The sequence below is a fragment of the Pelmatolapia mariae genome, linkage group LG18 (assembly GCF_036321145.2).
Source record: "Pelmatolapia mariae isolate MD_Pm_ZW linkage group LG18, Pm_UMD_F_2, whole genome shotgun sequence".
NCBI classification, from domain to species: domain Eukaryota; kingdom Metazoa; phylum Chordata; class Actinopteri; order Cichliformes; family Cichlidae; genus Pelmatolapia; species Pelmatolapia mariae.
The window spans coordinates 11,617,168-11,639,245 of record NC_086243.1 but is presented as its reverse complement, the minus strand read 5'-3'; the positions used below and the strand labels follow the sequence as shown (position 1 = coordinate 11,639,245).

At 42.6% G+C, this 22,078-nt stretch overlaps 2 protein-coding genes across 2 annotated transcripts; one reads left to right on the top strand and one right to left on the bottom strand.

The window, feature by feature from the left end:
* Window positions 1-730: 730 nt before the first annotated feature.
* Window positions 731-17,356, top strand: LOC134617365 (artemin). The gene is made up of 5 exons (XM_063462579.1): window positions 731-829; window positions 1,430-1,759; window positions 13,603-13,664; window positions 15,704-15,914; window positions 16,237-17,356. The coding sequence occupies exons 2-5, from the start codon at window positions 1,633-1,635 to the stop codon at window positions 16,737-16,739; spliced, it is 903 nt and encodes a 300-aa protein (XP_063318649.1). The 5' UTR covers window positions 731-829; window positions 1,430-1,632; the 3' UTR covers window positions 16,740-17,356.
* Window positions 17,357-19,543: 2,187 nt separating this feature from the next.
* Window positions 19,544-21,120, bottom strand: ptger4c (prostaglandin E receptor 4 (subtype EP4) c). Its single transcript, XM_063462481.1, has 2 exons — window positions 20,266-21,120; window positions 19,544-20,137 (listed from the first exon to the last, which is right to left on the bottom strand). Exons 1-2 carry the CDS (start codon window positions 21,118-21,120, stop codon window positions 19,544-19,546), a joined length of 1,449 nt encoding a protein of 482 aa, XP_063318551.1.
* Between the last annotated feature and the right edge of the window lie 958 nt (window positions 21,121-22,078).

Genomic DNA, 22,078 nt, shown 5'->3' with positions numbered 1-22,078 from the left:
GTGCAGGGCAGTGACCAACGTCTTTCGCGCCGATCGTCATTTGGGGTCCCAAATGGATCACAACTCACCTATGCATGTCTCAGTGTGCGCATTCACCTGGGATATACTGAAACTCTCGACATTTATCAGTCCCGGTGTGTAAACAATGAAGGCCAAGAATCTTCCACTGGAACAGTTTTCCAGAAACGCTCCGTGACCATCGCATATGACAGTCTCCCCCACTCTCCCTCCCTCCCTGCTCCCAGCGCAGGAACAAAAAGACATCTGAGCCATGCAGATGAGGAACAAAACTCAGAGCACTTTGTGCAGCCGCCACTGCGCTCCAGTTTCACAAAGTCTCTGACAGGGGGAGCGGCGCGCTGTTTTTACGCATAGCCTCCAGTCCAGCAGCCTATTGTAGACATTGTAAAGTAGCCGCGTAGTACATTTGTGGAGAGGACACAGCTCTGATAAATGGATACCTGAGTCCAGAGTAGAAGAGCTTTTACCAAGAGAAAAAACAAGATATGCGCTTTTTGGAGACGCGGACTGTAGCTGCGTAAAGGCGTGACGCATGGACTTTTTTCTTTTTATTTTGAAGTCAGATATTTTGACCGACAGAGGAGAGGTTTTCTCCGTTTGAACTTCAAATTTCAAATCAATCCAAAGCCAACAGATCCACAAAAAGAAGACAAAAGGGCTTTCCATGTGATTTTTTAAACCAAACTGTGACCGCACAGTCTATTCTCGGACGTTTTGTCGTAAAAGAGACGCAAAGCGTGCTTTGAAAACTTATATAGTCATTAACCATAAGAGCTGTTTGGAGACAAGACCGAACAGGTTACTAGAGGTAAGAAGCGGAGAGTCATGCCTGGAAAAACTGGCTTCATTTCATTAAACGCTGGTTTGACGTGTCAGCGGAGACGTAGTACAAGAAGCAGATTGAGGGCAAACATTTCTTGCACTTCTGACTCTTTGACCGACTCTCCTCGCTTTCTCTTTCTCCGCGTTGAATTGTTTGTGTCACCGCAAACAAACTCCCCGCTAATTAGATTTTATATAGGCAGTAACCTGCCAACACCAGTTAGCTGTAGAGGTTTATTTTCTTCGTCCTGGGTAGATGTAACCGCCTGCAAAATGTCTTTCTTGACAAGTTATTCGGTCTCGTATTTCAGACCAGAATATCGTTTCCTTTAGACAGCTTCAGATATTTTCGAGAGGGCTTGTAGAAACAAATATCTTGAAGTTTAAAAAAGGTTGTTTTTTTCATCACAAATAATACAGAGTAACAAAATAATGGTAACAAAAAGATGGGAAACTGCCCCATCCTTTGGTTATATTTGATTCCATAGTTCAATCAGACTTGAGAGCCATATAAAACACAATGAACTAACTTAACTCACTGGTTATTACTGTGTATTTACCATCCACTGTCTCTGTTCTTGTTCAGGGTGCTGAGACTCTACAAGAAGCCGTGACAGGACTCCGGCCATAGAAAAAAAAAGCATTTTTGGCCCCACATAAAGGAGGAGGAGGAGGCGCTTCTTGCCTTGAAGCTGAGACGTTTTTAGATGGATTCTTTATGTCTGCTTCAGCACCGGAGCAGACGGTCTGCTCTGAACATTTGCAAGCCGTGACAGCACGTTACAAAACATGACGCATCGTAGCGTATGGATTGCCAAAAACATGAGCTGCTGCACCCAGCGCGGAAGAAGGAGAAGAAGAAGAAGCGGCTTCCTTGTCCTCTGCGGTGCGGAGCAGGACGCGCGCAGGACAGCTGGTAAGGCGCCATTCAGGGTCCGTGCAAAGTTGCTCGAGAAGTGATTTAAGACTTTGTCACAGCGGTTTAGAGTGATGGTGCTAATATCTTTATGCTTGCTGTAAAAGCAGACCGGGGCCTCTTGTCTTCGTGTTTGCTGTGACAACACTGAAATGATCGTTTGATGTTTGATTTGCTTTCACCTCAGCAGCTCTCAAACCTCCCCGCACGCACCTGCCAGCTGCTTTGGACTCCTCTGACTCTTAGGATCACTGTGACCTGGATTCAGAGCTGGGCTTCATTCACTGTTTATTGGGAGGGCATTAATGAAACGCAGTCTCGTAGGAGGGTAGTGGATGTGTTTGTTCCTGTGGTGCTTATAAAGTTAAGTTATATGAGTTATAGTCAGAAGTGTTTACAAGGTGCCAGAAGGGGAAGGGGGGCCTCGGAACTGCGGAAAAATATAAATCAAAGGAACTGTGGTTTTATAGGTGTGTGTGTATTCTCAAAGAGAGGACAGTGGCAGTCAGAAGTCCTCCAGTGTGATCCCCTTCTGTGGTGGGCTGCAAATCTAAATATCAAAGTGCCGATTACACACATACAGAGAGAGAGAGAGAGAGAGAGAGAGAGAGAGAGAGAGAGACATACAGCTGCGTGTGTTCTCCTCCTTTCCAGAGGCTTTGAGGGGATCATGGCCAGATGAAGTCTTTAAGCTTCAGGTGTTGTGACATTCAGGGTATTTCGTGTTGATCACTCTGGCTTTACCGCTGTGTTGCTGTTTCGGGATCTATTTCAACTTTAATCTGTATTCTTCTCGTTCCTTGCATTCAGACTTTCAGCATCCGGTGATTTCCCTCCTGAAATGTCAAGATTCGTCTGCTCAAAAATGTGATTATGACTAACTGACTCACACATTTGTACATGAACTTTCATGCTTACTCTCTGACTCAATGACCCTGTGACTCACACAGTCATATACATACAATGTCTCTCTCACACACACTCACACACACTGATGAGGCCCATTTGGAGGGAGGCGGGCCTCTGATGTTCAGAGCCACTGAGAGAGTCAGCAGTGTTTTCTCGATTTTTCTCATCTCAGCACTCGATGAATCTCTGTGTGTCCAGGCGCTTTGGCATCACCTGAGACATGTCGCACGTCCCCAGCAGGCGTCGCCCACTGAATTTCTGTAAAGCCTGTGAAAACTTGTCATGCCATTGAAGCGGCCTTGTTTTTACTTTACTCTGGATTGTTTTAAAATCTCCAGTTTGTTCTCAGGAGGAACCTGAGAATTTGGCCTCGGCTTCAGGCATCTCACACTCGCCCGTCACGCTGCCACAGCTTTCACTTCCTCCAGTCAAAGGTCACGGGGGTCAGTGGCCCCGCTGAGGGTCAGGTACAGCCGGCCGGCATGCTCTCTTTTCCAGCAGCCTGCTGATGTGTGGTCTGGCTTGTTTTAACTGGCATGTGGCTTTGCAAGAGTTAGCGTGCCGTTTGTTGGTGTTACGGTGTTAACTCTTTCTTAATCTGACGCCAGCCGGGGTCGCAGAGGAGCTACTTAAACACTTATAATCAAAACTAAAACACGAGTTAATTTAAATAAAAGCATCCTCGTTGATAGACTTGGATCCGCTGTGACACTATTTGTCTTCCCCTCTGGTTTTATTACTCACTAAGCCTTCATCCGCAGGGCCTGATACCTCAGGAATTACGCGGTGTGTTTAATTTAATATTCTGGGACATATTGAGGATAAAAACACTCATATCTTTTTTTTTCTTTAAAGCAAGATTGCATCTCTCAGATTTGCCAAAAAAAACATAACCTCTGCTTCTCCTGACAATCAAGGGGAATGAAGTGAGGAAAACAGCAGAAGGTAGGGGGAACATTCAGTCACTTCTGGAGGTTTAAAAAAACCCAAAAAGTCCCACAAAGTTTAGAGCAGAGTCGTTTTAGGGGGGAACTTTAAACAAAGTAACCATAAATCTTATAAACTGATCATATTGACCATTTTTAACATCACACATCTGTCTCACCAGGCAAAACCTGTTAACTTTAAAACAAGCTTTAAAGCAGATGAGAACTCGATAATTTAGTCCAAATAAATAATATTTATTAAATATTGATCATTAGAACAGCATCCATCAGAGCACAGAGGTTATTCTGAACATCCTGCTTCTCATAGGTTCATTTTGTTTGAAAATAAATCTTTCATTACAGCATGTGTGCTTTAAATCGAGCTGCTCAGATTAGAACGACTGATAGAAAACTGACACTCTTGTTTAACCTTCAGAATGGCATCATGAGGATGACGTAACACTGTTTGTTATCAAATTAATGATAGATTTGGTGAAAATGAACAGAATGATAATATTAATAATTAATCAGTAAAGTTTACTCACCAAGCCACTGACCTATCAGATGATTAGAATTTTTTGTATGCATTCAAGTCAAAGGTTAAAAAGTAAATGCCTCCAAATAAGAACTCACGTTGTACGTCTGTCGTGGGAATTTAAAGAGAAACGTGATTGCAAAGTAATTAAACTATGACCAAATACCCTTTATGCCTAATCATCTGATAATGTCTGGCTGTATATTTCCGGGATCAGTCATATTGACAACACGAGAGATTAAAAAGCAGATAAAGCCTTGTGCTTTTAAGAATAGAAAAGCTGATTTCCATCACAAACAGTGAAACCTACTCATTGTTCACTGAGCACATTAATCTGACTGACTTCAGATTAAAGCGTATTAGTCATTTCACAGCAATACTGATGCAGTGCAACATTCAAGCAACACACCAGACCACAATCTTTTCAGATTAATGGACATCCGCCAGTAAAAGATGGATGCGTGCTCTGCGCAGGGAGGCTTGTCTTCGTCTGCGCCTCTGCTTCGGTGTGTGTAACGTTACTCTGGCTGTTTTGTCCCAGCACTAATGGAGAGAGCGCAGGGAGAGAGATTGATTATGCAACGTGAAGTGCCACAGGGCAACTTCAATCTGGAAGTGCTTAGAGTACGCAGCGAACCACAGTGATTCCTTCAGGGCAAATTGAAGGAGGCATGATCTGACATAAAGGAATTTCAATTTGTTAGATGTATTCCTTCAGACAAATGCTTCCCATGCTACTTCTGTTTTCTGTGTCCCTGCTTTTGTAGCGCTGGACAATCTCGTGTAACTACGCAGGGGGAATTACTCCTTTCTGTGATCTTGGATTGTTTTCTTGTTGTCGAGCACTTTGGCTTTTTTTTTTAAGTTCAAACACTTTAAATTATTTAGAACAAAGCAAAAGTTAATACGTTTGGAGCCGCTGATGAAACATAAAGCTTAACCTTTGTGCTTATCGTAAAATCTCCCTCTTAAAACAACTTTTTCTCCAAATACTGAAGAATGTTAACTAGCCCAGTGCCATGTTTGTGTCTCTGAGAGCGCTTTTTGATACAATAAGCTGTATTCTTCTGAAATTAGCAGGTCAGATTCATTAATCATAGCGTCTGAGGGCCGCTTTGAACTATCAGGCCAGGTCATTAGAGCCAGCCTGTCTGGGGTGGGAGAGGGTGACACGGAAACACTTTGGAGAGCGCTGGTTCAACCAGACCCAAGTCACACTAATAATGACCTGCGTGTGTGTGTGTGTGTGTGTGTGTGTGTGTGTGTGTGTGTGTGTGTGTGTGTGTGTGTGTGTGTGTGTGTGTGTGTGTGTGCGCGCGCGCACACACATGCGTGTGTGTGTGAGAGAGAGAGAGAGAAAGAAAGAGGGAGAGTGTGTGTCACTTATAACCACTTTTCTGAGAGCTATTCTCAGGCACAGTGTGGGCTTAATTTGAAGAAATAACAACATGAGATTGGAACAAGAAAAGGTTGCAAGGGTGCAGGAGGGGGGGGATTGTGGGAGAAGAAATTTCAGTGTGGGTGTGTGCATGTGTGTGTGATTTGCACTGCCAGTTTTTCCTGGAAATATAAGCTTTACAGTGTTTTGGCAGGGGGGAAAAAGGAGTTTATGACAAATGCATGTGTGCATGTGCGTGTGTGTTTTCTATCTATTCCTGTCCATCCCTCTCTGTTCTCCCCCGCTGTCCTTTCTGCGGCCTTTTAAGCGCTGCCGTCCTCACAAACACCGGAAAGTGAAATCCTATCCTCCGATCATCGCTCCAGCATAGCTAAAATGTGTTCCCATTTAAGGTGAGGCTCAACCAACGGCTCTCTGTGTGGCTTCCTTTTAAAACCAACTTAATCAGGCAGGAATTTGGGTTATTAGGGTCAGGGACACTGGGAAGCAGCTTTAGTGAGAAGCAAAGTGAAGGGAAGCGAGACGGTGAGGACACAGATGTGTCGCATCAGCTGTTGCTGTCTTTAACTCATGGGAAAGCAGGCAGTGCGCAGAGAAAGGTGGTGTCCCGTCTAATTTACCTGATTGGGTCACGAGACGCTTACAGGTCTGATGCATTGTGGGTTTCTGTGTGGATAATTAGCGATAACTACACTTTAGCTAAACTTTCCAGTGACCCTGCACACTTAATCTTGTCTAGAGGCGGTGGTACTAAATTCCAGCTGATGTGGAAAAATCTAGAAGGTTTATATGCTCATTATACCGGAAACCTACTGAAAGCTGGTGTTTTTCTAGCTCTCCTGCTAATTTTAGCAAGGTATTCGCCACTTTAACATCTAAAATTTGGCAACAGATACAAGCAGTGTCAAACACAAGCTATCAGAAAAAATCACATAGATTTTGAGTTACTCTATTATTGATTATTTAAGGCTGATTGGGAAACCAGTTGTGTGAGTGACAAAGCAGTTACACCGATATTCAACAGATTTGGAGAAACATTAGCATTCATTCAGTTGTGTTTGTGTCCTGCAAAGTTAGCAACTAGAGGGTGAATTCATTGAAACAGTTAGCTTCTAAAGTAGCAGACATTTCCTTCAGATGATGAGAACAAAACTGAACTAAAGTAAGAGTGAATGCTGGACATGTTCCCGCCACTTGCAAATGAAAAGCTTTAATCAGCGCGGTTAGCTTAACAAAGCTAAAATAACCTCTCTGTTGCTTAGCTAAACTATCGAACCTTCAGACCTTTTTCTGAAGGTTTGTCACTGCGAATGAACCCTTTACACATTACACGCTGACGTCTGATCCCTTTTCACTACAAAAATATTGAGTAGTGTAGGATGTGACAACATTCGCCATAATTCATAGACTGGGACATGTGCAGCAGCAGATAATAATGGATCAAAACCTCATATCTCAGAGCCTTTTTGCAGCACATACAGATATCTGCAAACACTGATGATACATAATAAAATTATCGGGGGTTTTTTGTTGTTGTTTTTTTTGTTAAACCAAATCTTTCTACTTTTTCCTAGCACATCAGTAGGTATTACTGTACTTCTGGCTCTTGGAGGCTTTAAACCAGTTTAAAAATTCAATGTGCTTTTTTCCCCTCATAATGAAATGTAACTGACAGATTTATGCAAACATACAATCAACAGAAACATCAAACGTTCATTGTATGACGAATTTCTCAAAGAAGGTGTAATTAGTAAGGTCTATATAAGGCATGCAAGACATGTAAGAACAAATGGAAGAGTCTGATTTGCATTTCTGAAATTTCACACCGCTGCAATGTGGTCACTTTACATTTTTACTTGCTTAGTCACACAATACTTTTGATAATTTCCTCTCCGTTGTCTCTGTTACAGCCTCAGCTTTGTGCTTCATTGAGAACATGTTTCCATTCGTGGAGTCAGGTGGCTTTGGCCATTCAAATGACGACAGCGTTCTCTCTCTCTCTCTCTCTAACTCAGTTGCAATAAAGCCATCAGGGCTGCCGCTCAAGGTTAGCGCGCTGGTTGTGGATGACACTTTTATGACCCACAGAAAAATGCATTTTACCGTGCTTGTTGTGACCCAATGATCCCAGCACTTTGACAGTCTGCCGTAACTCTTTCTGGCAACCTGACCCTAAATGTGTGAGGGCGTTAATCTAGAACTGTTCCACTTCAAACACATTGCTCCCCATGAAAAGTGCTTCATCCCACTTATCCCACCAAGAAACCATTAAACACTTTTTTTTTCCTCTGGAGTTTCCTCGCTTCAGAGAAAGCTGCAGGGTCAGTGAAGTAAATCACTTATCACTCAGGTTTACTATTAGGCAGCCAATAAGTTTAACTCCAATAGGTACGTCTAATGAGGTCCAGGTTGTGGTGTTTAACTGCTCGAGTAAAGCATTTTCTTTTCTGTTCTTTACTTTTTGATCCAGATTAAAGCTCATTGTAGCAGTATCTCTTAAGTTCATGTGGCAAATATGTAAGCAAACAGCTGCCTGTTTACACATAAAGCGATAAGACTTCTGTCCACGTGATGAATGTAGGAAGCAGGCCTATCAACTATCAAAGAAAAATATTGGTGGACTGAAATTAGAACCTGTCTTTAGCAGCCGATTGGTCGCTGAAGCTGCAGAAATCATACATACACCAAAGGCTACTCTTTTTAAGTATATCAAATCATTTCATTACATAACAATAGACTCTAAACCGTCCATTTCCTTCTGTTTGTCCAGCTCAGGGTTGCAGAGAGCTGGAACCTATCCCAGAGTGTAATGCAGAGTACACCCTGGTACAAGTTGCCCGTCTGTTGAAGGGCTACCACGGAGAGATAAACATTCACACTCGCAGTCACACATGCAGCCAATTTAGAATCATAAATTAACCCAAAATGTGCTGGAGGAAGCAGGCACAGGGAGAACATACAAACTCCAACCTGCAGATTCAAACCCAGGATCTTCTAGCTGTGAAGTGACGGTGCTAAACCACTGTACCACCCATATCTGAAAGCTGTTACCTGTGTGAAAGACTGTCGGACACCTACGGGCTCAGATGTTGTCGCTCAGTTATAAAGATGCAGACAGGGGGTGAGGTCATACGGATTCACTCCTCACCATCCTCTTCCAGGCACTGCGGTGTCCACACCTCTGATTATCCCGGCCTCCTCTGCGTGGCCTCAAGTATGTGTGCGTGTAAGCGTGTGTGGGAACTGTGAAAAATTAACAAAAATAGTTCGTGTTTCTGTGGCAGGGAAAGGATTACAAGAAAAGACCAACAGGCGGAGAGACTGTACGTGCACACATGTGTGTGTTTCGGGGGGGGGGGGGACCTATCTGAACCGAGGCATGGGACCTGCTATCTGTTTCTCATTTTAGCGCCGTTCTGTGGTTTTCCAGCAGTGACAGGCCAAGGAGTGGAAACTGGCACTAACGAGCAATTACATCCTGCCTGCCTGCCAGGGATTATGGGATTACAGGCTGACCGGGCTTCAGTCTGCGCTCCCTTTCTGCACTCTCATTTTGTCATTCCCTTGCCTTCCTTGTGTTCGCGCTTATCTTTGCTTTCAGACCTCTCCCATTCAGTGGTTCAATTATCTTTTTCTAATTTTTCTTTCCCCTGGAAAGTAACCCATTGTCTATTTTTAATTCTCCTTACTCGTTTGTTCATTATTATCTCATTCTCCTTATCGCTCCTCCTCCTCTTCCTCCTCCTCCTAGCCTTTTCTCCTTTTGACTTCATGGCCCCCTCACATAGTTTAAACATGCTGTCGTTAACCGCTGAAGAGTGAAATTGGTTTAGTCGTAAAGGGGAAGAAAGGACACTTATCAAGAGCAAAATACATTTAATGTGCGTGAACTTTTAATAAGAAGGGTGAAAATGAGAAACAAAGGGTAGAGGGTGAGAGTCAGGAGAATGGCACGTTAATGTCTGAGTTTAAGACGTAGCCCCAAATTACAAATTTGTCCCAGAAGACGCAAGTTTTTACTGTTTAACGCCCTGGAGTGTTTTGTTGTACAGATTAATGAAAAAAAAAAACCTGAAAATCCTGTCAACAGCATGTTACAAGCAAGATTAAAGTAAAGTTCACACTGGTTAGATGCATATATCTGTGGAGCTTTGGGGCACAAGCTGATATTATGCTACCTTTTGGAGGGGACCTCCCCAGATTTCTTGGTGTCTGGTAGTGATCAGGCGGCTCTCCTGGTGTTCAGCCTCTTTCTCCTCTTACAGGTGTCTTTTATTGAGCCAGCGGTGATTTACTGTACTCTTGTTTTTCTCCTCGCTCCTGCAATCAGGCACCGTGGTAGTGACAGGTTAAAGCTGGAGGTCAGAACATTTTACCAGCGTTCACACAGCAGAAGAGAGAGCGACTCTAATAGGAAGTTATTATCGGCGTTTGGGTTTTGTGGGGAGACTAAACACCAGAGAGCTTGGAGCTTTTTTCTTTCTTCACAATAGTGAGAGGTTTATGGAGGCTCTGTGAGTAACGCTCAGGTCTGTAATAGTATACAGTGAACCCACAGATCACTGATCAGAAAAACATCTTGGTGAGTAATAGACGGGAAATCAATGTAATATTTATACGGCCTTACAAATGTACGGAATAGCTGCAGAAAAGTTCAGGGAAAAAAGAGTGTTTGAGACAAATGTGTGACAGATGTGTGAGGTATGTCTCTAATGAGGCTGATTATGACTCAGTAAGTAGAACAGCAGATTCTGCACAATATGTTTAAATGAGGATGAAGGGGGGCCTAAATGATTCTTTGGGTTTTATTATCTGTTTCAGATAAGATGGTTGTTTAAACCTTCTATTAAACATGTTTGTATGTGATAGAAAGCCAGCATCAACTTTTATCTTTCAGACAGAAAAGTGAAATCTAAAGAGAGCACTGACTGAGCTTATACAGTTGCTTTTTTTAAAAACAAATTTTAGATGCTGTGTTCCCCTAAATAAATCCCATATTGCACTCTTATATAATAGAAAAGCATGTTTCTGTGTTGCATCACTTTTGTGGTTTGTATGTTTTGATGCTCATAAGATGAAGGCCCAAATTATCCCAAATTATTCCCTGCTTCAGTTCAGCATGCATTCTGTTCAGTTAACTGATGTTAGTTTTACACTGGGGTCCTCTTTTCTAGAAGCTGGTATCTTTTCTTATATCTTAAATAAATATTCCCTGAACACAGTCCGCATCCACCCTGTGCAAGCACTTAAACACCATTTGGAGTAGCTATGCACTCCAGTCCTGTAAGCTCCGCGAGTATTAACTGGCTCTGTCTTCGTGGGTTGCTCTTGCTTCTGGAGAGGTTGCCCACTTAACTAACTGTGAACAACAACCGCACCGCCGAGGAGCAACAATGTAAATGGAAGGTGACAAGAACTCTTTGCTGCAGACATGCAGGCTGATGGACAAACCAAAGCCTTTAATCAGCCAAACAAGGAAGAAACATATGCTTAGCTGTCTAAACACACACACACATATACTGTATATATCAGCAAGCTTGTGTCAGTCTGCAGCTCTTCAGGACCTTCAGTGGTGTGCTCTTTCTTATTTCCCCCTCTCTCCACCCCTCAACTCCTCCACCCATCTCTGAAAAGCCTGGAGGCGTCGGGCTGTAAACAGCTCCACAGAGCCGGCGTGAAATGAACCAGCAGACAGGCCCATGTAGACTCCCAGCTCATTGATCTAAAAAGGGCTAAACACTCCCAGCTGTGGCATTAGGGGTTGAGAATGGCACCTCTCCAGAGACTCGGTGAGGATCTGCAGCCCCGTGTCCCACTTCACACTGCTGTTAGTTTCTAAATCAGCTCAGAGACAGTCGGAGATACAGAGCCCAGGAGTTGGAACGCTTTGGCTTTATGTCGCAGCGGCGGCGTCTGTTTTTCTGGCTGAGTTACGATCAGTTTGTCTCTCAATGTCCTCTTGTTCCCTCGCCCAACCCTCAGTGTGTGTAACTTCACTTTGCCTGGACTGGATCACCACAGCTGGAACAAGCAGGATTGCATAAATGCACCAACAGGTCTTATCAGGACCTGTGATCCATAACCTTTTGTCAGTCTTCCATCTCACTGCACAGACAGAACTTCTTTGTGACTGTTAAATAAACATGGTGCGCTGCATATCGGCGAGATCTATAGAGACGTGAACGGTACACGCTGGAATACGCTACAGTGGGCGTGCAGTGTTGCTGTATGTAGTTCAGTGCCAAAGTTACACAAAGCCTCTCAGAGATGATAGATGTGGTTTCAAAGATGTTGGAGGTAATTGTGGGCAGAGTGCTGTTTCAGAAAAAAACATGTTCATGTCACATTTAAACAAGTCAAGCATACATCGCGCTGAAGTAATTCATTTATTAGCAGGCAAGCGTGGAAATTTCATTTACATATAGTCACAAAGCGAAAAAATGAATTTAAGCAGAAATACAAAAGAGACAAAGAAGGCAAAGACTAAATGAAAGTGAAAAGTGAAAAGAAAGTGTGGTCTTTAGGTTTTTAAATAAAAATCACTGATTTGGCATCTTGTAGACTAAGCATCACCTGGTTATCTCATGTTTTTAACCTAGATTACCTCATGTATTTAACCTTAAATACATCATGTATTTAACCTTGATTACATCATGTATTTAACCTTGATTACCTCATGTTTTTAACCTTGATTACATCATATTTTTTAACATTCATTACCTCATGTTTTTAACCCAGATTACATCACATTTCTAACCCAGATTACCTCATATTTCTAACCCAGATTACCTCATTTTTATAACCCCAATTACCTCATGTTTCTAACGCTAGCCTTGGAATACACAGAAATCTCAATCCAATCTCAATATTAATTGAAATGTAATCAAAAATCAATCATACCTGCATTTTTTATCCTAATTAATATAGTTCCTTTTTTTTCCATTCATCATCATTTATCTAATGTGGACAAAATGTTCCTGAAATTTGAACATAAACAATTCCATGATAAATGGGCACCTGCTGACGAAGATCCTGTAATATGATCAAACGCTCCAGAATGGCTACTAATGGACCTTGTGATTGCGCAGTGTTGTTGATGGCTGTTTCTGAGATCAAGGATGAACGCTCAATCTCAATCAACGCTCACGATATATTTGGGTTCTGGTCTAATATTTGGACAAAGAAATTGATTCCAAGATGCTCCACTGGACTTTCAGAGTGGCAGCTGAGGTGTATATATATAGAGATTTTATAGTTCATACATGCACGCTCCCAGTCCAAACACCAGCCAATCAAATTATTCGCTTAACCTGTGAACTGGTTATCTTTAAAGCTTCCAAGAAATGTGAGCCACTGTTGTGGTGTCAGGGTGCCTTTGTTGAGCGTTTTAAAGATGTTTTTCTTAAGTACTAAAGCAATATAAGGAAGAAACACCTACAACTTTGTGATAGTCTGATCTTTTTTGAGTTCCCCTTTTGGGAGGCCACAGTTTAACCTGATGACCTCATGTTGCAGGCGCTCTGCAGCCAGCACAATCCTCCACACAGCACGTACTATATATAAACATCTGCATCCGTGACACTTCTTATCACCTGTCCTGCATCTCTGTGGTTTTTGTCTGGGACCTCCGTGAAGTGCTCTTGCCATGCCTGGTTCCCCCTGCTTGTACCTCTGCCACAGGAATAACCCTAAAGAATGCCTTTGACAAGTAAATTGCAGATGCTGGCTTTTGTTGCCGGACTGGGGTTGTTTGCATGGATGTATGAACAGACAAGCCAACACTAGCCACAGTAACTGGCAGCATACACTAGTCTCTTACTGAAGCAGCAACCAAAACATTGTCCTCATGTACTGAGGACGTGATTTATGTGACATGTCGGCTTGCTCAGGGGCCCATGGGCCTGTTTTCTTTTACAGTATCTGGACAATTGTGAATGTATACACACCATATCGCCCGCATGTTGTCCCTTTAGTTTATGTTATCCTTTTCAAAGGAGTTCTAGGAGGAGGAAAGCTGGGAGATTGAAGCCTTGTTCTTGTTCTTAAATTCCTCTGTCCCTCTCTTTCTTTCCAGGTGGGACCAGATGGAGGATTCGGAGGGCAGATAGACAAGACGTTACTTCTGCAAAGGGCAAGGTTTGTCTGCAGCAAGCACACTCATACTTACCTCTCCTCCAACTTCTGCCTGTTTTTCTCTTCACCTCCTTCTTTCTGTTCTCCATCTTTTTCACACTCACTTAAATGAAATCCTCCTCTGTGCATATAAGCTCACCTTATAAGTTTTCAATTCGACTGTGCAGACCACTATAAACCAGAGGAAGAGTTATGTGTGTGTATAAATTGTTAATGAAATCCATCCCCACCAGACTCAGAAATGAGCTTTTCATGAAGCCCTGTCAGCACCGAAGCTTTCGGTGCTAAATGATAAGCCAGCGGACGGAGCTTGATCCAAGGCGGAAATAAAGCAGAGTTATTTGACTTAAGTATCACTGAAGATGAAACAGGCTTGAGACAAAGTGCTGCTGCAGCTCTTTTGAGGGGCTTATTAAAAACCTGTGTGTTTTAGAAGCTCTTCTGAGTAGAATCTTATTATCTTTATCAGTTTTATATCTGTAAAGCTCCCCGTCAGCTGAGTTTTGTGGTTAGGCAAACTATTCTTTTGGTGTTAACTGCTATTTGTTTGTAATTACACTTCTCTGAAAACTTGCTGCCTTAGGAACCTTAGAACTACTCTACTTACCTTAATATGTTTTAATATGTCTTATACAATCTACATTAAAGAACTGTTACAGACAGACAGACAGACAGACAGACAGACAGACAGACAGACAGACAGACAGACAGATAGATAGATAGATAGATAGATAGATAGATAGATAGATAGATAGATAGATAGATAGATAGATAGATAGATACTTCAAAGCTCCAGTGATCATTGGTTTTTTTTAAACCAATAGATCCAGTGAGTGTTGCCTGTGAATAAGTTGCTTGTGACACTGAGTATTATTATCACTTCACCTATACGCTATAAGCCAACCAGCTCCAATGTGGCTTATGACCATAAAATAATTAGATTTTTATTTTTTTTTAATTAATAAATAAATAAGTAAGACAAAGGTGCAAGACTGACATAATCATAATAGTAAAAGAACTACTCATCCACAATGCATTGTAAATCTAAGCTCACAAGCCAAACCATTTCCAACCTTCTTGAATTTATACCCTTTCATTTCAGTGTTGTGTAATAATAATGCTGAAGTTTGTAGTGTGTGTGTGTGTGTAGTAAAGTATAGCCTACATATTTAAATTATACAGTGTTTTGCTCCTTATTAAAAAATCACCACTCACGCTGTTTCTGAAGTTTTACGTGACCTGATGTTCACATGGTTTAAACCGGGGTGGGGGAACTCCAGGTCTCAATGGCTGGTGTCCTGCAGGTTTTAGATGTGTCCTTGATCCAACACAGCTGATTTAAATGGCTTCATTACCTCCTCAATATTTCTTGAAATTCTCCAGAGGCCTGGTAATGAACTAATCGTTTGATTCAGGTGTGCTGACCCAGGGTGATATCTAAAACCTGCAGGAGTTCCCCACACCTGGTTTAAACATTTCCACGGAAACAAGCAGAGATGTCACTTTTTCCGCTTACGATTGTGGGTAGGGTAGTTCTTTTCCACGCCATCGCAATTAAAAATGTTTTTTGTTGAAATAAGTTTGATAAAACAGACTCGTGGTTTACAGGAGCACAGTCTTTGTTTCAATCTGCTTTGGATAGTCACAACATTCTGGCTCAAAATCCTTATGGAGAACGTATGGGACTTTTACTTTCAGAGGTACTGAGGGTACTGACAATTAGAGCCGAATTGTCTGTAAGTTGATATTATTACCAATCTATTGGTATCTGTATTTATATTGACTGACAAATGAAAATTAAACTGTAAATAACAGCTGGAAGAAGAACCTTCAACCATGTTATGAGGGTTGACCTTGCATAGTTTGTCCACCAGAGGGCACTCTGAATTTTCCCTGTAGGCAGTGCTGCAAACACAACAACCAGCTGACCAGAGCGGAGGACTTTATTAACTACACATAACACATTTTAGGGAAATCTTTTTATGTGTTAGAAAGAAAATATATATCAAATAAGAAGCAGCTGACATAATCTGTCTTCTTAGGTGCTGCTGTGGGTGCTCATTGCTTTGCTGCCTCTGGTGGAAGGAGCTCATATGAAAGGTGGTGCTGGTGTGGGATCAGACTCAGGCCACACTGTGGGCCTGCTGGGAAACCAGGAGGAGAGACAGCTTCCTGTGACGCTGCCTGAAATGGTGGAGGACAAGGAACAGAAAGAAGACAGTGACCCTTACTCTACTTGGCACCCTCTTTATGGTACTGAAGCTCTTGGGAAAGTGTTTTTGAGTGACTGATAACACTAAAAAGCTTTCTCTATATATACATGTGCAGTCCATTTACTATATAAGTCATGGCACATAAGCTTTACTGAGCAGTACTAGAATGGAAAGATGGTTGAGAGAGGTCTGAGCCTGCTTTGTGTCTCAGTCCTTTGAATACACTTACACATGAAGTCTTTTTATATTAAAATGAAGACGTGAGATTGTAGATTACTTAAGAAATATACCCCACTGCTCATAATTCTGTAAACTGGTGTTCACTCCCATCCTACCATTTCCTTTCTTTCCTTCTCTTTCAGACCCTTTTGTAATGGATGAGGTGGATGACCATCCCAGCAGTCGCTGGGTAGGACGCTCACCACGCTCCTCTGATCCCACAGAACCTCAGCCCAAGGGATCATCGAAGAAAAAGAAGAAGAAGAAGAAAGAAAAGGAAGAAGAGACAGAAACAGGGAACAGAAAGGGTAAGGGGAGAAACGGACACCTGAAGCAGAGCAGCAGGCACTGCCGTGTGGAGAAGAAAGAGATGAGGGTTCGGGATCTAGGACTGGGATTTGATTCGGATGAAATCGTCCTTTTTAAGTTCTGTGTAGGCTCCTGCCAGGCCGAAAGAACAAACTATGACCTAGCACTGAAAGCACTGCTGGAGAATGGCTCGCTGCCTCGACGCACAGCCCGCAAGGTCAGCAGCCACCCCTGCTGCCGCCCCGACCGCTACGAGCCGGTATCGTTCATGGATGCCAAGACCACGTGGAGAACCATCCAGTCGCTCTCTGCCGCCAGCTGCATGTGCATGGGCTGAATGATGAGTACAAACAGATAAGTGCCCAGGATGGATAAAGCTGAAGAGCCTCTGGCTGGATAGTGTATGTGTCTGTGTGTGTGTGAGGCCCCATGTTTAGGATTTGGCCAGATGGGGGCACTGTCTCACACAGAAACAGAAAAGAAGAAGAAATAGAGGCCACTCGTTTGCCTCCCTGATACATTTCCTGCTGAGAAGGAAGTGGGCTGGCCGCAGCTGGACATTAAGGGCCAAGGTCAAAATCAAGAGACTGAGGGGGAGGTCATTAGGAAACCCCAGTCTGGATACTGTTCCCTCATTAAAGGGTGAATTATTTTTAACTGAATAACTGGTAATTAACGCAGGATACTGAAGCCTGGTTATTATACACAGAGACCTTCTTCATGTGTTTGATTTCATATGGGCGAGACCTGAAGGCTGAAGCTCAAGCGATGTAAAGAAAATTTACAGTTAAAGGACTGATGCTTTGTTTCCATTCAGACCTTTCATGCTCGGTGAGAACAGGTGTTTCCACAAGATTCGTTCTCTTCCCGCACACAGGGACATTACATTGTGTCTTCTCTATGTTCAGGTGAACTCAGCCAAATGGATGCCATGCATCTTCATGTATTACTGTATAAAAGTAAAGTATATTTATTTTGGATAAATTATTATTTATTTATTATGGCTTCATATGAGAGCTGTTTTTATGAACTCTATTGTAGATAAATATCTATTTATTGCCAAGATTCACTTTCCATGTCGACAGTTACTTGTGCTCGCATACAGTACAACATTTTTTTTCTTTTCCAGATGCTGATTTTCACACTTACCCAGCACAGAAAGTCAAACTTTGGCTAAACAGTTTCTTCTAAGCAGAAGTAGATTGGATTTCTAAAAACTGGTTATTGATATTTTTTTTCTATTGAGCAAAACAATATCCAAGAGGTCAAATTCTTATTTACTTTTCATCCCAGACTAACAGATATTGGGCAAAAATGGACCAACATTGAAACAATGTGGAAGAACTGATAAATATTTAATTTTGTTTACTTTGAGAGCATCTAAAATAATTGAGTCTGGTGAGATATCTGTTTTTGTGGTCACCTTTGTGCTGGAAATAGTCATTTAAACTTTAATACATACTGCATTGTATGTACAGTGTGTAGTGAAGAGGATCAATTATGGTTTTCCTTTGCTGTTACATTGGTGGATGCTCAGTTTTAAATACTAAATACTGAGGTTATTGTATGAACAACTAATCCCAGTGAGCCAAACACTCAACTTCAGACAGTTTCTCGATGTGTCTTCAGAATAATCCCAGCCTTGATGACTGATATCAGCCTTTGACCAAGTAACATATTTACCAGTGGCCATGTTTTGTGTCCTGTCAGTCCCAGCAATTTTGTGCTGACTAAATGCTCTAAGATATGAACTGAAAGTTATGTTTTATAATGCAATAACTTTGTTTGAATTATTTATTTTTTATTTTTTATTTTTTTTTACCAGCTATCAGTTAAATTGTTACCGACCCAGAATTTTAGAACTGGTGCATCCCTAATCTAGACGACAAGACCTTGAAGGTGATTTTTAGTTCTCATTCATACTCTCACTATGTCGCTCTGTCCTTATTATTATTGTTATTATTATTATTATTATTATTGTTATTATGATGATTATAAAGCTTCCTTTATTTTTGTATGTTATTATCCTCTAAGGGAATAAAGTTTTTTTATAATATACATCATGTTAGTACACCTATTATTCAGACTATTCTGTCCAGTTATCTGTGCAACGGTTACTGGTGTGAACTAACGCCACAACAACTTAATTTGCTGATGAATTATCCTATAGCGCCACCTGCTGGACTAGAATCTAAAGCGAACTGCAATGCTCGTTTTGACGCGAGAGGAACTTGCTGTCCTGCCACCTGTCTGCTGCCAGCTGGTGATGTCTGCTTTAAAAACTTATTGTTCTTTATTCAGCAGAACAGGTAAAGCCGGTGATTTCGCTGCCTTTATTTATCTGCACAGACCAAATAACACATCCAGTAAGCACCTGAGCTCACACAGGTGAGGGGAACAGTGTTTTTTTTCTTCTTCTTTATTTTAAAATAAGATTTGATCACATTTGCTTTTTACAACAACAGTTATCAAAACACGAAAGATATTCAAATCTAATACATTCACTGGTTCCTGCATCATGCAGCACTGTTACATGACACTGAGCGAGTTGGCAGCATGTAGAAAAAATAAATAACTAAATAAATTACACCGCCCCCCGTAAAAGAAATGTAGTGTAACAACACATTTAAGGGCGCCGCATGTTTAAAGAGTTTTAAACCCATGAAATGACAATGACAAGCACTTTATTTGTACCCACGGGGTATGAATATATTTAAATTTTCAAGTTTGGAAATTTCTTTTATTAAAAAAAATCTACCACATACTGTTCTGGCTAAACTTTTTTTTTAGGTTAAGCTGTATGAAGACGTAAATGTTTGGTCTCTGTGATTCTTTGGAACTGACGTGGTTCTTCAGTTCCATTTCAGTTCGTAATCTACTGCTGAACTGCTGCGTTGGATCACGTGGATCAAACCTGAAGCACTTTGCTAGTTTTCAGCTCACGTTAAATCATATGAAAACTGTTACCTGCTGTTAATGGTGATGTGCTGATTTCTGCTGCAGTTGTTACTGGATATTATTTTACACGATGTGACACTTGGTGGTTTAAACCCATCAAACGTGATTAAGTCACAGTTCGGAGATCTTCCCCGGTTTGGCCGAGGTGCTTGAAAACTGCTGTCGGGAGTTCGTGAACTTCACTCAGAGACACTTCGCAGACTCACAGGAGCTCGGTGTGCTGAACGTGCAGGTAACGATGTCCATTCTCCTTATGTGCGCAGGAAGCAGCGGCGTTACGCTGCGCCCTGGAGATGCCTTGGCTGCCTCCTGTTTGGAGTTACCCTCCACCTCGTCATCACAGCCGAGGATCGCGGTCGATTCGACGCTGAACGGGTGAAAGCTGACCCGGGCAGTGTCGTACTCCCACGCTTGTCTCAGAGCAAAGTCTGTAAAAGATTTATTCTGGATGGATCCGTGGTGGTCCCGGTCGTTTCTGTAGCTGGATGTGCGTATGGAAGCGTAACTGGTATCGTTGCTGTTTAAAGACTGTGGAGAGTTTTGACCCTCTGCCCAGCCGATGTTGTCGCCGCCTCCATCCCTGACCCTGTTAACTGTTCTCTTTAGCTTCTCGCAGCCCTTCAATAGCAGGTTTTTGCGACACAATATGTACACCCAGGGGTCTAATATGGGATTGAAGGAGGCGAAGCGGACTGCCAACATGTCGCTGCGATAGTCGGGCTTCATCCCGGCAGAAATGTAAGCTGGGCCATATAGTTGGTTAACAAAGATTCGCACCTGTGAGACAAAAGCATGACAGAAGATATCTGAGTTATGATATCAAATAAAGCTAAGACCAGTAACTGAATTTGCACTGGGTGCAGACATAAGAGAACAAATAGAAACAAATAGTCTGTTGTCCTTACCACTAATGGGATAGAGCAGACCAGGAATACGATGGTCATCAAGATCATAAGCCAGAACATTTGGATCTCTGCCGCAGAAGTGACCGAAGGCAGCCGAGGGAAGCGTCGACGGGAGCACCCCTGCTCACACAGCTCAGTCCTGACTATTCCTGTCCTCTGGTTCATGCCCACCAACGTCCTGCACACCGCCAAGTTACACAAAACAGTCACCGCGATCAATATAATCATCACGCCGCCGTACAGAAACGAGTAGCAAGCTCCCAGCGGATCCATTGCTCTCCAGTCGAGAAAGCACCAAGTCCCGGGGATTTGGCTAACGTGCTGTCCGAATCCAAAACTGGGCATAATACACAGCACGATGTTCGCCAGGTAGGTGACCAGGAGCGCAAACCGCGCCATGGTTCGGTCTATGTGCTGGGAGTAAAAATACGCGTGATTTATGGCCAAGTATCGCTCCACAGCCATAGCGCACAATATGGACATGCCGGCGGAGCCGAAGAAAAGCATGGAAAAGGAAAAGAAGTGGCAGAGCAGCGCTCCCCCTGGCCACCGGCTAGACACGTACGTGGCGATTACCACCGGGCTCGTGAAGCACGTCCCCAACAGGTCCGTGATGGCCATACCGCAGACCAGCGTGTAGAAAGTGGTTTCCTTCTGTTCTTTTTTGGAGACACACAGCACCACTATGGCGATGAGGTTTCCCAGCACGCCCACGGCGAACATGGTGGCTGAAGTGATCAGAGACTTGTACTCGAGCCGAAGCGCAGGGAAAGCGCTCTGGTTAAGCGAGAGAAGCTGTGACGGCTCAGAAACGTTTGTGTCCAGTTCTTCAAACGCGGCAGTGTGGTTGATCATTATTAAACAAAACAAAAAAGCAGTAACAATGCACGAAGATTAAAGCATGAAGGACTTTCAGTGACCTTCAGAAAAGTCGCTCTGAAAACACAAAGTGCTTCTCCAAAAAACTGAAGAGGAAAAAAAATCACATGGCGTAGAATCTTGTGCTCATAAACGCATAAAGCACACAGCAGTGAAACGTATGTTGTGTTCCAGCACTGTGTTTGGATCCAGGCATGTCCACAACAGGTGTGCCTGTTTTGTTTTACACCACTCGGAGTTGCTGGTATTTAAGCTCTGTGCTGATGTCAGGACAGTGACGTGCGGGCTGGAAACGCGCAGGTTTCCGAGGATCTCATGTCTCCAGCCAAAGTACAATCAAGCGTCTTTTCCCCGATGGCCTTATTAACCCCACAAGTAAAACACCAGCAGTCTCAGCTCACTAAAGCCGCTAGCCAAATGACAATAGCTGGTATCGTTTAGTGATTAAACTCCTTTTGTCTAAATTTTGGACGGACTTACAAAGTGTACGCCATAATAATTAAATAGGCTACATTTATATATATCTACAGCCACGTAGAGCAAAAGGTTAATCTCTTTTTAATAACTTATTTTACCTGAAATTTTTAAAAACATGATCACAAATTTTCACAATAAAAATACAAGCTCTCACTGTTAATCAGCGATTTCATAAGGAGGCTTTCTGAGACTCACATCATGTGAGAATGCTCTGGATTATGGCTCACTGACGTGCAGTTTACAGCAGTATCCTCTTTATCTATATGGTCCACATATAGAGGTGGAGATCAGTGAAAACTAAACTTCAGCACCAAGGTCAGCGCCTCCCCAGCAACTGGCACACTCCCCACCAAAGTCAACCTTCAGCAGGCTATTGGTTATTGGTGGCTGTCCGATTGAGATGCAATCGATGACCTTCCAAAGAGAACGGATTTTGTTTGTTTGTTGTTATTTTGTT